Below are 14,532 nucleotides of genomic sequence, written 5' to 3'. Positions count from 1 at the left end.
TAACTTTTAAGTTGCTGTGCTGTGTGTGTGAATGATCTAACAAAAATTCAAGTTAAAAGAGAATGATTAAGTCGGGAGACACAATGAAAATTTGTTCCTGAAAGTTTCCAGGGATCCATGGAGAGAACAGAAAAATCCCATAAGGGTGGGGGCTGTCTTGGGGATGGGCCTGGGGTTCTTGCAGGCTGGGGGGATGTCTCATTCATGTCCAGACTCCCTGGACGTTGCCCCCTGGCCGTGGAGAGCCCACAGAATGGAAGCTATGCCACCCTGACCCCACAGGGCGATCTGCCATCTGCCCACCAGGTGGCACTGCGCCCTCATGGCTGGGACTGCCCTCCTCCCGCCTTGGCTCACCCGGACCTAGAGCCTGGGACTCTAGGATGCAGGATGGAGGGCTGCGAGATTGGGATTAAAGGGTGTGGGGGCCGTGGGGAAGCAGGCTGAGGGGATGCTTCATGGGCTTACTGTGAGGGCTCCCCTCTCCTCCCCTGAGAGCTCAGCTTCTGGGGCCCACTCCCAGCTGCTCCCCTTGTGGACTCTGTGGCTCTGGGTAAGTGACTTAGCCTCTCTGAGCCTCAGCCTCCTCACCCATAACTGGGTCCTGAGCCTCACGGGGTTGGTGGGGACCAAAGGTTGACCAGAGGCCCAGGCTGGTGTTGGGGGAGAGGGGCCTGGTGGTGCCCTAGGTCTTCTGTTGTTGCAGTTACTCTCTCATCTACTCGGTGCCCTGGGAACCCTCACTGACCACCCTCCCACCACCCCCCCATTTCCGGCCAGGCAGCTGCGGGGTGGGTGTAGGTTCCTGTCCTGTCAGCACCTCCACGCCAGAGTGAGTGGACCGAAGGACACAGCTCCTTGGGAACCCAGAGGAATTGGGAGCCCGTGACTCTGTGATCCCACGGCTGTGCCACTGGGCCATTCCTGTGGGCACTTAGGTCTGTGGGCAGCCTGGCTCGTGGCCTGGTCACAGCCCGCAGGCCGCACCTCCCCCTGAAGGGGCAGGACACATTGTGTCCCCCACTGCCCTCCTGCTGATGGTGGGCTGTGGAGGCTCCTGCCAGAGGGACCTGGCATGTATGTCTCCCTGCAGCCCCCAGCCTGTCCTGCTGAGCACACCCCAAAGTGGCCGACGCTTCAGCCTCTCCCTGGAGTCTGAACGCCACTGGCCAACTCCTCCAGATTCAGGGAGGGACACGCGCTCACCGTGCTGGCAGTGAACTCTGGTGGGTTGTCGTTCACGTCCGTCACTGTGATGATGGCGGTGGCTGTGTTGGAGAGGCCGTAGTTGAGGTTTCCTTCCATGTCTGTGGCCTGAATGATGACCATGTACTGCTGGACTTTCTAGAAGGGACAAGAGGGAAGAACAGAGCAGCAGCTTGGGTTTAGCTGTTTATACTTTCTTCAAAGAAACATACTCCTTGGATGGATTCAGCTGCTGCTGGGTCCCCTTCCTGCCCAGGGTGTTGGCCACAGGAAGAACATTTTCCTCATTCACAGTGAGTGGCAAGGTCTTTGCCTTCATCCCAGCACCTGGCTTTCACAGGTGTGGATTGAACTAGAAGGAAGGAAAAGGGGGCTTGGACTGTAAGAGGACACTGAGGTTTGTAAAATCAGGGTGGAAGTGTGCAAAGAGAGGTGAACCCAGATGTGTGTCTGCAGCGACCTCATTTCTTTAGCATCTTCAGTGTCAGAAATTCAAACAGGAGAAGTGAAGTTGAGCCCCCGACCCTGTTACCTGCACACCAGCAGACTGTGTCTGCATGCTGCCTGGAAGGAGCGGGTAGTATTCGGATACAGGTGTGGGTTTTAGGAGGCAAATAAAGCTGGATGGGGACAGTGGATTTCTGGGCACTGAAGGGGCTCTCCAGCCCTTCTGCAGCCAGACCTCGGCAGGAGCCGCCCGTGCAGCACCCCTGAGACAGCAGTGCCCGGTAAGGTGTCTACACCTTCGTGGGTAGCTGCGAGTCACCAAGGGGCTTTTGGGGGTCAGTAAACTCTGGCCTATGGGCTAAATCTGTCTGCCACTGTTTTTTGTAAATAAAGTTTTATTGGCACACAGCCAGGTTCATTTATTTATACATTGTCTGTGGCTGATTTTGCACAACAGCTGAGCTAAGTGGCTGTGATGAGCTTACATTACTTGGAAAGCCTAAAACATTTGCTGTCTGGCCCCTTTCAGAAGATGTTTGAGTCTCTCCAGCAAGTAGTGTTGGGAAATCTGGACAGCCGCATGTAAATGAAGTTAGAACACTCGCTCACACCATACACAAAAAGAAACTCCAAAGAGCATAAAGACTAAAATATAAGACACAACACCATAAAACTCTTACAAGAGAACATAGGCAAAACATTGTCTGACATAAAACGTAGCAGTGTTTTTTCCTTAGGTCAGTCTTCTAAGGCAATAGAAATAGAAGCACAAATAAACACAAGTTTTGCACACCAGAGTGAGAAAACCTACAGGTTGGGAGAAAATATTTGCCAATGATATAATTGACAAGGGCTTAATCTCTGAAGTATACAAACAGCTCATACAAATAAATAACAAAAAACCAAATAACCCAATCAAAAAATGGGCAGAAGACCTAAATATACATGTCTCCAAAGAAGATATACAGGTGGCCAACAGGCATATGGAAAGATGCTCAACCTCACTAATAATTGTGCATGCTAAGTCCCTTAGTCACATCTGACTCTTTGCAACCCCTGTAGCTCGCCAGGCTCCTCCGTCCATGGAATTCTCCAGGCAAGAATAATGGAGTGGGTTGCCATTTACTCCTCCAAGGGATCTTCCCAACTAAGGAACCAAACCTGGGTCTCCTGCATTGCTGGTGGATTTTTTTTTTTATTGACTGAATCACCAGGGAAGCCCTTACTTATAGAGAAATGCAAATCAAAACCACAATGAATTATCACCTCACACTGGTCAGAATGGCCATCATCAAAAATATCTACAAGCAATAAATTCTGGAGAGGATGTGGAAAAAGGGAACCCTCTTCCACTGTTAGTGGGAATGTAAATTGGTGCAGCCACCATGGAGAACAGTATGGAGGTGCCTTAAAAAGCTAAAAATAGACTTAGCATATTTTCTAGCAATCCCACTCCTAGGTGTATATCCAGAGAAAACTCTTAATTTGAAAAGACATATAACCACAATGTTAACAGCTGCATTACTTACAATAGCCAAGGCATTGTGTCCATCAACAGATGAATAAAGATGTGGTATATACACAACAGTGGACTATTACTCAGCCATAAAAATAATGAAATAATGTCATTTTCAGCAATGTGGGAGCAACTAGAGATTATCATACTAAATGAAGTTAAGTCAGAGACAAATATATGATAGCACTTATACTGTGGAATCTAAACTATGACACAAATGAACTTAAATTTATGAAAGACTCACAGAGAACAGACTTACGGTTACCAAAGGGGAAGGAGGGTGGTGAGGGAAGGGTGGAGTGTGAGTTGGGATTAGCAGATACAAAGGACTACAAACAAACCAGATGAACAATAAGACCCTGCTGTAGAGCACGGGGGGGTTGGATTCGATATCCTGTGATAAACGGATGTTTCTCTAGCACTTCTGACCCTGACCCTCCGGGGCACCGCTGGCCTGAGGGCAGACTCAGGGCCCGATTGTCGTGGCCTTGGGGTGGTTGTGGTGGGGGCTCCCGCTCTGGACACGCTGGTCACGCCCACAGTGCAGACTAACACGTGCCCTGCTCCAGTTCTGTCTGCAGGTTGTCCCTGACAGCAAACACATTCTTGTACTTCAGTAAGCACACTTAAAAGCAGTTTCTCAGACTCACAGACTTAAGAGAATGAACTTACGGTTGCCAGGGGGAAGGAGTGATGGGGAAGGCATAGTTATGGAGCTTGGGATGGACATGTACACACCGCTATATTCAAAATGGATAACCACAGGGAACTCTGCTCAGTGTTACGTGGCAGCCTGGATGGGAGGGGAGTTTGACAGGTGTATGTATGGCTGAGCCCCTTTGCTGTGTACCTGAAACTATCACAACTGTTAGTTGGCTAACCCCCATACAAAATAGAAAGTTTTTTAAAAAATAAAAGCAGTTTCTGCCACTGCTATAAATGGCAAACCAGCATCACCTGCCGTAAATAGAAATTAGTCCTAAACATGACTGTTTATTTCTAAAGCTCTGTGAATATCTAGGCCCAGCCCACAAAGTATGGGGAGGGGGGGGCACCCAGGCCGACAGAGCCTTGAGCAGCCTCCTGTCACCTCTCATCACGCAGAGAAACGGAGGCTGAGAGACACATACAGGTGCCGAGAAGACCCTGCCCCTCTCACCTGGCGGGTCTGATTAACCCAGAGCTGGGGCTCACCTCTGCTCCCTGGGGATGAGCTACGGGTCCCAGGAGCAGGTGGTGGCCTCAGCGGCCTCATTTTCTCCCCTCCTGCCTCGTCCACTTTGCTGTGGCCACGGGGCCTCCTTGCTGCTCCTCAAACGTATGTTCCCCTCCCCGCCAGGGTCATACAGGGCTGCTTTGCCTGCCCTGACACTGCTTGCGCCCATCAGCAAGGCCTTCCCTCCTCGAATAAAATACAAGTGCGCACTTGCTCCCCTGACAGACACCCACTCTCCTGAGACCCTGCTTTTCTTCTCAGCATCAACACGGCAGCCCTCTGCATGTTCTTGCTCCAGAGCCCAGGACTCTGTGGTCAGAGCTCTCCCTCTGGCATCTAGAGCACGTGTACACACTGTCACTGGCGGAGGAGACCCTCCCCAGCATCCGTGGTGACCGTCTGCATCACAGCTTGGCTCTGCAGGCACTGGTCGGTTGCTAGTTGATTCCAGCTGTGCTAGACGCTGGCCTGGGCTGAGGATGGTGGCCAGGCCGGGGGCATACCTCGGACAGGCTTGTCCTATAGCAGCTGGCACAGGAGGGGCATGGGCATTGGGGACACCCCTTGGGCTGACCCCCTCCACAGGCCTGGCTGCAGAGATGTTTCTGGATCTCTCACAACATAAACCATGGCAGGCAGAGTCACGGAGGGGGCTCCTGGGGTCAGTGTTAAATGGAGACCACCTCATGGCTGGTGACATTGTGGGGCTGAGGTGTCCAGAGTCCCATTGTGGGGCACCCCCAGGGTTCTGCCAACCCGACGTGGAAGCTCTGGCCACCTGGGGTCCTGGGGGATGAGGAACAGGAAGGAGATGCGGGGCCTCCCGTCTGACCTGCCCAGGCCCTGCTCTGCATGAGCATCGTGAGGAAGATGGCATGCAAGACCCGGCTCAGGAGCCCACTGTCCAGTGCAGGCAACCCCTCACTAAACGGGTCACGTGTGGGCCACACGACCAGCCCGAGACAGATGGCGCTTGGCTCCTGGGCCCCAGCTGCCCACCTCTGTTCCCACGCTGCTCTCGGTGGCCAGCAGAGGTCATTCTTCAGGGACAGTAAAGAGATGATAGGACAACCTGGTGATGGGTTAAGTTGTGCTCCCAAGTCCATCATGAGCCTTTTAGATAAAGTGAAGGTCTAGATGGACCTGGGCCCTCTGGGTCAGGGCATCCCAGTGCAACAACAGGTGTCCAGTTAGAGACGATGAGGGCAGAGGACACATGAGACGGGGCAGAGGCTGGAGCGACCACAAGCCAAGGATGCCAAGGGCTGCAGCATGACTGGAAGCCAGCGGATGCAGAGGCAGTGCTTCACGACCCTCCAGAAGGAGCCAGCACGGCCCAGCCTTGGTCTCGGACCCCTGTCCCCAACAGCTGTCATGTGACGGCACACAGTGTGTGGTCACCCCAGGAACCAAGGCCTCAGCTTGCCCTTCCCAGGCCACTGGTGGGACCGAGGCCCCCGAAACAGCCCCATCCCCCCGCTGGCCTTCCTGCTGGGAGAGGCTGTCCTGCGATGGCCTCAGCATCGGGACTCTGTCCGTGTGACTGCCTGGTGGGAGGGAGGGAGGGAGGGAGACCCAGGCTGGAAGGCTGAGAGGAGGGACTTCACCCCAACTTGGCTCCTGAGACCCCACAGCAAAGGGAGGGATTTAACTAGAGCAGAGGAGGGAACGAGTTCACATGTTCACTGCTGTCATGTGACTGACTGCAGCCAAGAAGGCACCCCTCCAATCTTTCTTATCTCTTTAATGGTGGAATCCACCTCTACCTTGCAAACATTATGGGCTGAGGCCCTAAGAAGACACTGGAGAACCAAACCATCTCAGGGACATGGGGGCACTTCACGTGTGTGTTTGCATGGGTGTATATGCGTGTGCAAGCTTGTGTTCCTGTGTGTATGCCTGTGTTTCTGGACCCGTATGTATGCATGTGTATGTTTGTGTATACTGGTGTGTGCACATACACATACGTGTATAGGCATGTGTACATGTGTATGTGTGTATGTGCGGTGTGTCTGTGTGTGCGTGCCTGGGAGTGTGTGCACGTTGGTGCCTGTGCGAGTGTGTATTGTACAGACAACCATCACTAGAGGGCATACCGGTCCTGCTTTTGGGAGCCAGGTGGTGGTGGGGTGTTTCTAGGCTGTGTGGTGTGGGGGTGAGGGGAGTGCGGGGTGCAGGAAGAAAATCCAGAGACCCCATGGGTGGGGCCTCTGAGATCCAGCCATCCCTGCTGAGCTCGGACAGGTCATTGTGGGGGCACGGGGAATGCGGGCCAGGCTCTGCTGTGGCTTTAGCTTTAGAAAGGATACTTTCTAGACTTTGTAATGGTCATCCGAGGGTAGGTAGTGGGGCCCAGGTGGAACCTGGGAAATGTCCCTGGACAGACACTCTCTTGCAAATGTTCCAGCTTTACTTGTTGGGAGGGTCTAGCATGGGTAAGATATTTGATGTTTTTATTTAAAAAGCCTTCCTTGGGCCTTGCTTCGTGGCCTTAGAATGCTTGTCACCATTTGCATGAGGCCGGGGAGGGGCCGTGGAGTTGGTGGACTGCGTGGGGCCATTTTCAGGGTGGTTCTAGTGCCTCCTGCTGGTAGACCCACAGACCACACGCAGTATCCCCACCCGTCCTTCAGCCAGCCCTGGGGAATAGGGTGCAATACCATCCCCACTTTGCAGGTGATCAAACTGGGTTCTCAGGTCGGAACTGGTGAGCCATGTGGTGGCTGGATCCTGGACTCCAGCAACCCTCTTCCTGGCCCCCCCTGGGACTCAGAGAGGACCCTGGGCCCAGCTCTGGACCAGTCAACGGCCAGCGTTCCTCCTCCACCTCTGCTGTCCCTGTGACGCCCACCCCAGCGGAGCCAGAGGGAGGTGGGGGCGTGGGCCACCCGCTGAAGGATGGTGATAGCTGCGGCCACCAGGAGGCGCCAGCCTGGCAGCTGCCCAGCAGTCCCCCTGCCCCTGCCAGGTGCAGAGCCCCCAGAGCCGGGCAGCGGTAGTGCTGCAGTGAATTCATTAAAATGCGATCTGACCATTTTCAAGTTCGGGAGGAGGGAAGAAAACTGCAAGCGGGAGTCTCTGGGGTTTTCACTCACCTCCCCGTAGCTCAGCATTTAAATTTTGCAGAACATCCATCAATAATGCAGCTGTCCAGCCTGCCCCAGAAAAGCATCAAAGATTCCTGCACTCTCCACTCTCGGCCCTCTCCACTTGGGGCTGCTAGGACACGCAGCTCGGACTCTGCTGCTCCTGGGACTGGGCCAGCCTGTCCCTGGAGACAGTGCAGCCTAACTGCCTGCCTGTGTCTGGTTCTCATGTGCTCAGCCCGTGGGTGTCCTCAGGGCCTGAGAACACAACTGGGGACCCACTAGGTGGGCCCTGGGCATGGGGTGAGCCACAAGGCTGATGACCTGTTCAGGCAAGCGCATTGAGACTTGTTCCAAAAGGTGTGGCCACCGTGGAAAAATAGTGGGTCCTGGGGATTTACACAGTCACCTTTTGGCCACAGGTCCATGTCTAGGCATACGCCCAAGAGGACGAGAATAGGCGTCCAAGCAGTGGCTGATCTGTGATCACGGCAGCGCCTGTCATGGGGAGTGGTCTGAACGCCCACCAGTTGACGATGGGACGAGCAAATGTGCCTGTCTGCAGCAGAATACGATTCAGCCGTGAAAAGGGGAGAAGCACTGACCCCAGCCACATCGTGGACAAAGCTTGAACGCTAGATGCTCAGTGAGAACGGCCAGACCTGTAAAGGCTCACAGGTTGTAGGAAACACTCAAAGCAGGCTGCTCCACTGGGAGGGCAGGTTAGAGGGGCTGGGCCTGGGGGGCTGAGGGTGGGGAGTCACTGCTGGTGCCCAGGTATCCTTCAGGGCTAGAAAGGCCCTGAGGTAGACAGTGGTCCTGGGGGTGGGGAGGGAGCACAGCGCTGCAGAGGTGCCAAACACCGCCAACCCACCCACATGAACACAGCAGGCTTCGCAAACCCAAATGACATTTCCAGGTGCCAACACTCCACTCCTGCCTTGTGGGGCCCCCAGGCACGCGCATCCCACGCTGGGCCTGCAGGCTGACCACATGCTGAACAGCCTCACAGGGCACCCATTCCGCACCCACAGCTTCAGCCAGGTGGCACCACCCTGGCCTGGACGGGAAGCTGGCCTGTTCCTGGTGGTACCCCAGTCCATCCTCCTGGTGGCTCCAGACTCTAGGCCCCAGGTCTGCTGCTGCTTCTCTTAAAGGCCACTGTCAAGAGCGAGAATCCAGGGCTTCCCTGGTGGCTCAGTGGTAAAGAATCCACCTACCAGTGTAGGAGACACAGGTTCAAAGCCTGGTATGGGAAGATTCCACATGCCCCGGGGCAACTAAGCCCCAGAAAGTAGGTATGGGACTGAGGGCCTGAGCCACTCCCGGGCATGCTCTGTGGTCTTGATGGCTCCGTCCCACAAGGAGAGAATCCATCAGGGAACTCAGCACAGACCCTGGCTTTTATTTTGCATTTCTCATCTTTCTCTAAAGGAAGTGCTGTCATCTGCTTTCCCTGGGGCTGATTTCCCACTGTGACAACATTAAGTGGAGGCCGGCAGGGAGGTGACATCTGGAAAGCCCTGGGAACCAGCTGGACCCAGTGTGGCCGGGAGTGTGGTATCGAGGGTCCCCGTGAAGACGGATGCACGGGCCGTGGGTCCTGGAGGGGTTGCCCTGCTCGCTGCTAGACCCCCACGTCTGCAGGACTTCACTTTCACTTTTCACTTTCATGCATTGGAGAAGGAAAGGGCAACCCACTCCAGTGTTCTTGCCTGGAGAATCCCAGGGATGGGGGAGCCTGGTGAGCTGCTGTCTATGGGGTCGCACAGAGTCGGACACGACTGAAGTGACTTAGCAGCATAGTCAACAAAAGAGTCCAAGATGCGGTATTTGGTTGCAGTCTCAAAAACGACAGAATGATCCTGTGACTCAGCAGACTCTTGGATGGCACGGGTGAGGCCAGTCTCGGAGGCAAGCTGGAGCCCTGAGGCCCTCCTAGGATCACTTTTCTTCTTCTGTTTTTTTTTTTTTTTGGGGTGCAATGACTTCAGGGGTGAGGACCCAAAGTGAGGGAGTCAGTGGATTCAATGGGCAATTTTTTTTTCTCTGAGACCACAAAGCCACATTCTGTGTCTTAAAACAGTGTTTGGCAAAAATGATTCAAGAATTGCCAGTGGGAAATATTGAACCCCCTTCATTGATCACAGCCTTGTCATGATAAAGGGACTTGTGTGACTGAATGAAGCTATGGTGACTCAAGGGTGCAGGGCTACCCAAGATGGATGGATCATAGTGGAGAGTTCTGACAAAACATGATCCACTGGAGGGGGATATGGCAACCCACTCCAGTATTCTTGCCCCAAGAACCCCATGAACATGTGAAAAGGCAAAAAGACACAACATTGGAAGATAAGCCCCCCAGGCTGGTAGGTGTCCAATATGCTACTGGGGAAGAGTGAAGGGCAATTCCTAATAGCTCCAGAAAGAATGAAGTGGTTAGGCCAAAGCAGAAACAATCCTTAGCTATGGATGTGTCTGGTGGTGAAAATCAAGTCCAATGCTGTAAAGAACAATATTGCATAGGAACCTGAAATGTTACGTCCATGAATCAAGGTAAATTGGAGGTGGTCAAGCAGGAGATGGTAAGAGTGAACATTGACCTCTTAGGAATCAGTGAACTAAAATGGACTGGAATGGGCGAATTTAATTCAGGTGACCATTATATCTACTACTGTGGGCAAGAATCTCTTAGAAGAAATAGAGTAGCCCTCATAGTCAACAGCGGAGAAGGCAATGGCACCCCACTCCAGTACTCTTGCCTGGAAAATCCCATGGACGGAGGAGCCTGGAAGGCTGCAGTCCATGGGGTCGCTGAGGGTCGGACACGACTGAGTGACTTCACTTTCACTTTTCACTTTCATGCATTGGAGAAGGAAAGGGCAACCCACTCCACTGTTGTTGCCTGGAGAATCCCAGGGATGGGGGAGCCTGGTGAGCTGCTGTCTATGGGGTTGCACAGAGTCGGACACGACTGAAGTGACTTAGCAGCATAGTCAACAAAAGAGGCCAAAATGCGGTATTTGGGTGCAGTCTCAAAAACGACAGAATGATCTCTGTTCATTTCTAAGGCAAACCATTCAACATCACAGTAATCCGAGTCTATGCCCCAACCACTAATGCCGAAGAAGCTGAAGTTGACCAGTTCTATGAAGACCTACAAGACCTTCTAGAACTAACACCAAAAAAGATATCCTTTCATCACAGGGGACTGGAATGCATAAGTAGGAAGTCAAGAGATACCTGGAGTAACAGGCGAGTTTGGCCTTGGAGTAAAAAATGAAGCAGGGCAAAGGTTAACAGTTTTACCAAGAGAACACACTGGTCATAGCAAATACCCTTTTCCAACAAGAGAGGTGACTCTACGCATGGCATCACCAAATGGTCAACACTGAAATCAGACTGATTATATTCTTTGCAGCTAAAGATGGAGAACCTCTATATAGTCAGCAAAAACAAGACCTGGAGTTGACTGTGGCTCAGGAGCCTGGTGGGCCACAGTCCACGGGGTCACAGAGTTGGACATGACTGAGTGACTAACACACACACACACGGAAAACCACGAGTCCATTCAGATATGACCTAAATCAAATCCCTTATGATTATACAGTGGAGGTGACAAATAGATTCAAGGGATTAGATCTAAGATCATGGCATCCAGTTCCATCACTTCATGGCAAAAAGAAGGGGAAAAAGTGGAAGCAGTGACATTTTATTTTCCTGGGCTCCAAAATCACTGTGGATGTTGACTACAGCCATGAAATTAAAAAACATTTGCTCCTTGGAAGCAAAGCTATGACCAACCTAGACAGCATATTAAAAAGCAGAGACATTACTTTGCCAACAATGGTCTGTATGGTCAAAGCTATGGATTTTTCAGTAGTTATGTATAGATGTGAGAGCTGAACCATAAAGGAGGCTGAGCACCAAAGAACTGATGCTTTCGAATTGTGATGCTGGAGAAGACTCTTGAGAGTCCCTTGGACTGCAAGGAGATCCAAGCAGTCAATCCTAAAGGAAATCAACCCTGAATATTCATTGGAAGGACTGATACTGAAACTCCAATACTTTTGCTACCTGATGCAAAAAACTGACTCATTTGAAAAGACCCTGATGCTGGGAAAGATTGAGGGCAGGAGGAGAAGGGGGCAACAGAGGATGAGATGGTTGGATGGCATCACTGACTTAATGAACATGAGCTTGAGAAAACTCTGAGATTAGTGAAGGACAGGGAAGCCTGGCACACTGCAGTCCATGGGGTCACAAAGAGTCAGACATGACTTAGTGACTAAATGACACACACCCAATTCTGCCTGGCCCAAGACCACCTCTGACCCCACTCCCCCTGATGCCTACTATAGTCTTACAGAGAGCTCATTTTCCAGGAAAACAAGTTTTTGGAATTTCCCACATGGCCTGTCGTGACGCTTCTTGTGAGCAAGGCGGGGATGCTGGTCTTGTCACTAAGACTGTTTTCCGCCTGAGCTGAGTCCCATGAGTGAATCTGTAAAGTTAGTGGAGGTCACGGTCATCACTGGCCTGGGGATAAGCCATCTTTATCACGCATGGCTCTCTGTGAAATCTCATCTGATGGCCAAATGGGGTGGAGACGCTTGAAAAATATAGAAAGGTGTTGGAGTTGCTTTCTTAAAAGTCCTATGAACCATAATGGTGAATTTGGCCCACCTTTGGGAGAAAGAAGTTTCAAGACGGTGACCCACCCATGGTCAGCGGTTCAAGGATGGAGCTGGATGGGCAGATCCCATAGCCCAGTGACTACCCTCCCTCCAGAGCACCACCTGCCTGGCTTATCAGGCCATAAATATTCTAATTAGGAGGGAGGCAGATGAGCAGGATTAGCGAGAGGGGCCCCTCCGATGATGGGGATGCGAGAGACACTCAGCCGCTCCTGTGTCACCCCGGCTCTCCTGACATTTTAATCATGTAGAAATGCTCGATTTACATAGCTCTGCCTAATTAGACACAGTGGCAATTACGCTTGTGGATTTTCCTCCTTTCTAAAGACGACTTACTCTGCAAACACGAAGCCCATTCTAAAAGAAGTATCTGCAGTGTCCACAGGAGTGGGGTTGGGGGTGGTCAGCATCCTTCAAAGAGAGCAGAAAGGCCCTGTCTGTGGTCCTTTGTATGCCTAAGCCACAGGTTGTGTTGGGAAACCACACGGCAGGGCGCGGCAGGCTGAGTTCCCACCCAGCGTGGGTGCACCCTCCACACGTGCAGCCGAGGCCCTGCAAGGTCTGTTTCTAAGTGGAGACATACCGGCCACTGCCAGCCAGAGGAGTCTGGCATCCCACCCACAGCAGGCAGCTCAGGACAGAAAGCGGACAGTGTAGTGGATGGCGCCCCCAGCAACCGGGCACTGGCTGCCCCAAGGGGCTTGTCTTAGTGCCGTTAGTGTTGGGAGTGCATGGTACACAGTAGGCGCCCAGTGACCACCACCTTGCTCCCTCCCTCTCCCCACTGCCCATGTGAATGACCATCTCCCTGGGGGAGGCTCAGAGCGAGCCCCCCAACCCTTGCACGTTCTCTGATCCACCCCCTGTGCGGCTCCAAGCCCCAGGCCACCACCCTTGTGCCCCCAGCTCCCACTGGTCCCAGGTGCCTGTGTGGCCCCAGACAGGCTGGCTGTGGTCCCTCCCTCTGGGCCACCAAGCCTCCAGCTCACCTGTCCATCCACACTGTGTCCTTATCCTGGGCCCTGGGGATGGAGTCTTCTCTCGGCCCCTCACCAAGTCTCTCCCTGTCCCTCACTGGAGCTGGGGACACTGGCCACCGCCTTGGGTCACGTCTCCTTGTGGGGACACTGCCCTGACGGTGGGGTGCAGGGGTGCTGAGAGAGAGGCTCATGCATATGACATGGGCCATGCAGGCCCACAGGAGGGGACCCCCAGCAAAGAAGAAAAGTCCACAGAGTATCTGCCCCACACTGGGCTCTGTAGGAACTGTAGGTTCAGTGAGAGGAGAGGAGTCTGGGGGGCTTCCCTGAGGAGGTGACATCTGGTGAGAACGTGGGAAGAACCAGATGGGAGAAGCCCGCGAGTCCGGTGGCAGGAGAGGGGAGGGGTGGAGACAGAAGCCTGCATGGTGATGGTGGTGGTGGGATACCAGGGCCAAGGAGCTCAGATGCGGGGGCCTCGGCGTGCTACCTGCTGCCCTTGTCCTGGCCCACCCTCCCCCTCCCTCTGTCTGCGGGGCTGCCCTTGCCTGGGCTGGGCCCTCCCAGGCTGCCCCCGCACACCTGAGGGCTCCTCCTGCAGTGGTGGGAGGAGTGGCCAGCAGCTGTCTCAGGATAGTCGCAGTGCTGGTCCCTGGATGCGCTAATTAGTGCAGACAGCTTGTGCTTAATTATTTCACTTGACCCGCTTAAGATTCAGCAACCACCTGCTCTGGGGGGAGGTGGGGGGAGGAGATTTTGGGGGGTGGGCAGCCAGTGAGGTGCCTATGACCGACCTAGGAGCAGTCCCAAAGGAGAGGCCTGGCCTCAGGGGTGGGACTGAGCCGATCAGAGGCCAGAGGACATGGGGCCGAGCACTGCCCAGGCTGTTTCTTCCCATTTGGTTGGGTCGCTGAGAACTCAAAGCCAGGCTGGTCCCAGAACACCGGCTGGTTCATTGCATGCCGGGCAGCCAGCCAGGTGCTGCGGATCCCAAGGAGAGGGTATGCGGGAGGGGGTACGCACACTGAACTCTGCAAGAGGTACCCTTGCCCCCACCTGGGCCCAGAGTGGGCGGCTGCTTCAGGGTCGGTTGCCAGAGCAAACAAAAACAGAGCCTGCTCAGTTAAATGTGAACTTCAGACAACAATGGACAGCCAAGCCCCTCCTGAGCTCTGAGACCCCATGGCCCTGGGCAACTAAGAGCCCTGCAGCCTCGTCTTTCTCATCTGGAAAGAAACGCTGCTCCAGGAGTCCCCCCAGGGCAGTTTCAAGGACTAAGATGTGACAACGCACACAGTGCTTGGCCCGTGCTGGGGTCCCCAGGGTGCCCCACTGTCTGGAACAGGCTCTGCCATGCATGAGCTCAGCACACGCTTGCACGAGT

The 14,532-nt window shown here is 53.6% G+C and overlaps 1 protein-coding gene across 6 annotated transcripts in view; it reads right to left on the bottom strand.

Moving 5' to 3' along the window:
- The window catches only part of CDH4 (cadherin 4), a 480,504-nt gene that overhangs the window by 19,390 nt on the left and 446,582 nt on the right, over positions 1-14,532 (bottom strand). For all 6 annotated transcript variants that reach the window (XM_025263793.3, XM_044927835.2, XM_044927838.2 and 3 more), the window contains exon 8: positions 1,207-1,344. In XM_025263793.3, coding sequence (XP_025119578.1) covers positions 1,207-1,344 — 138 coding nt within the window. The remainder of the gene's footprint in view (positions 1-1,206; positions 1,345-14,532) is intronic.

The sequence above is a fragment of the Bubalus bubalis genome, chromosome 14, assembly GCF_019923935.1.
Source record: "Bubalus bubalis isolate 160015118507 breed Murrah chromosome 14, NDDB_SH_1, whole genome shotgun sequence".
Lineage (NCBI taxonomy): Eukaryota > Metazoa > Chordata > Mammalia > Artiodactyla > Bovidae > Bubalus > Bubalus bubalis.
The sequence above is the reverse complement of the archived record's forward strand: the minus strand, read 5'-3'. Positions and strand labels throughout refer to the sequence as shown.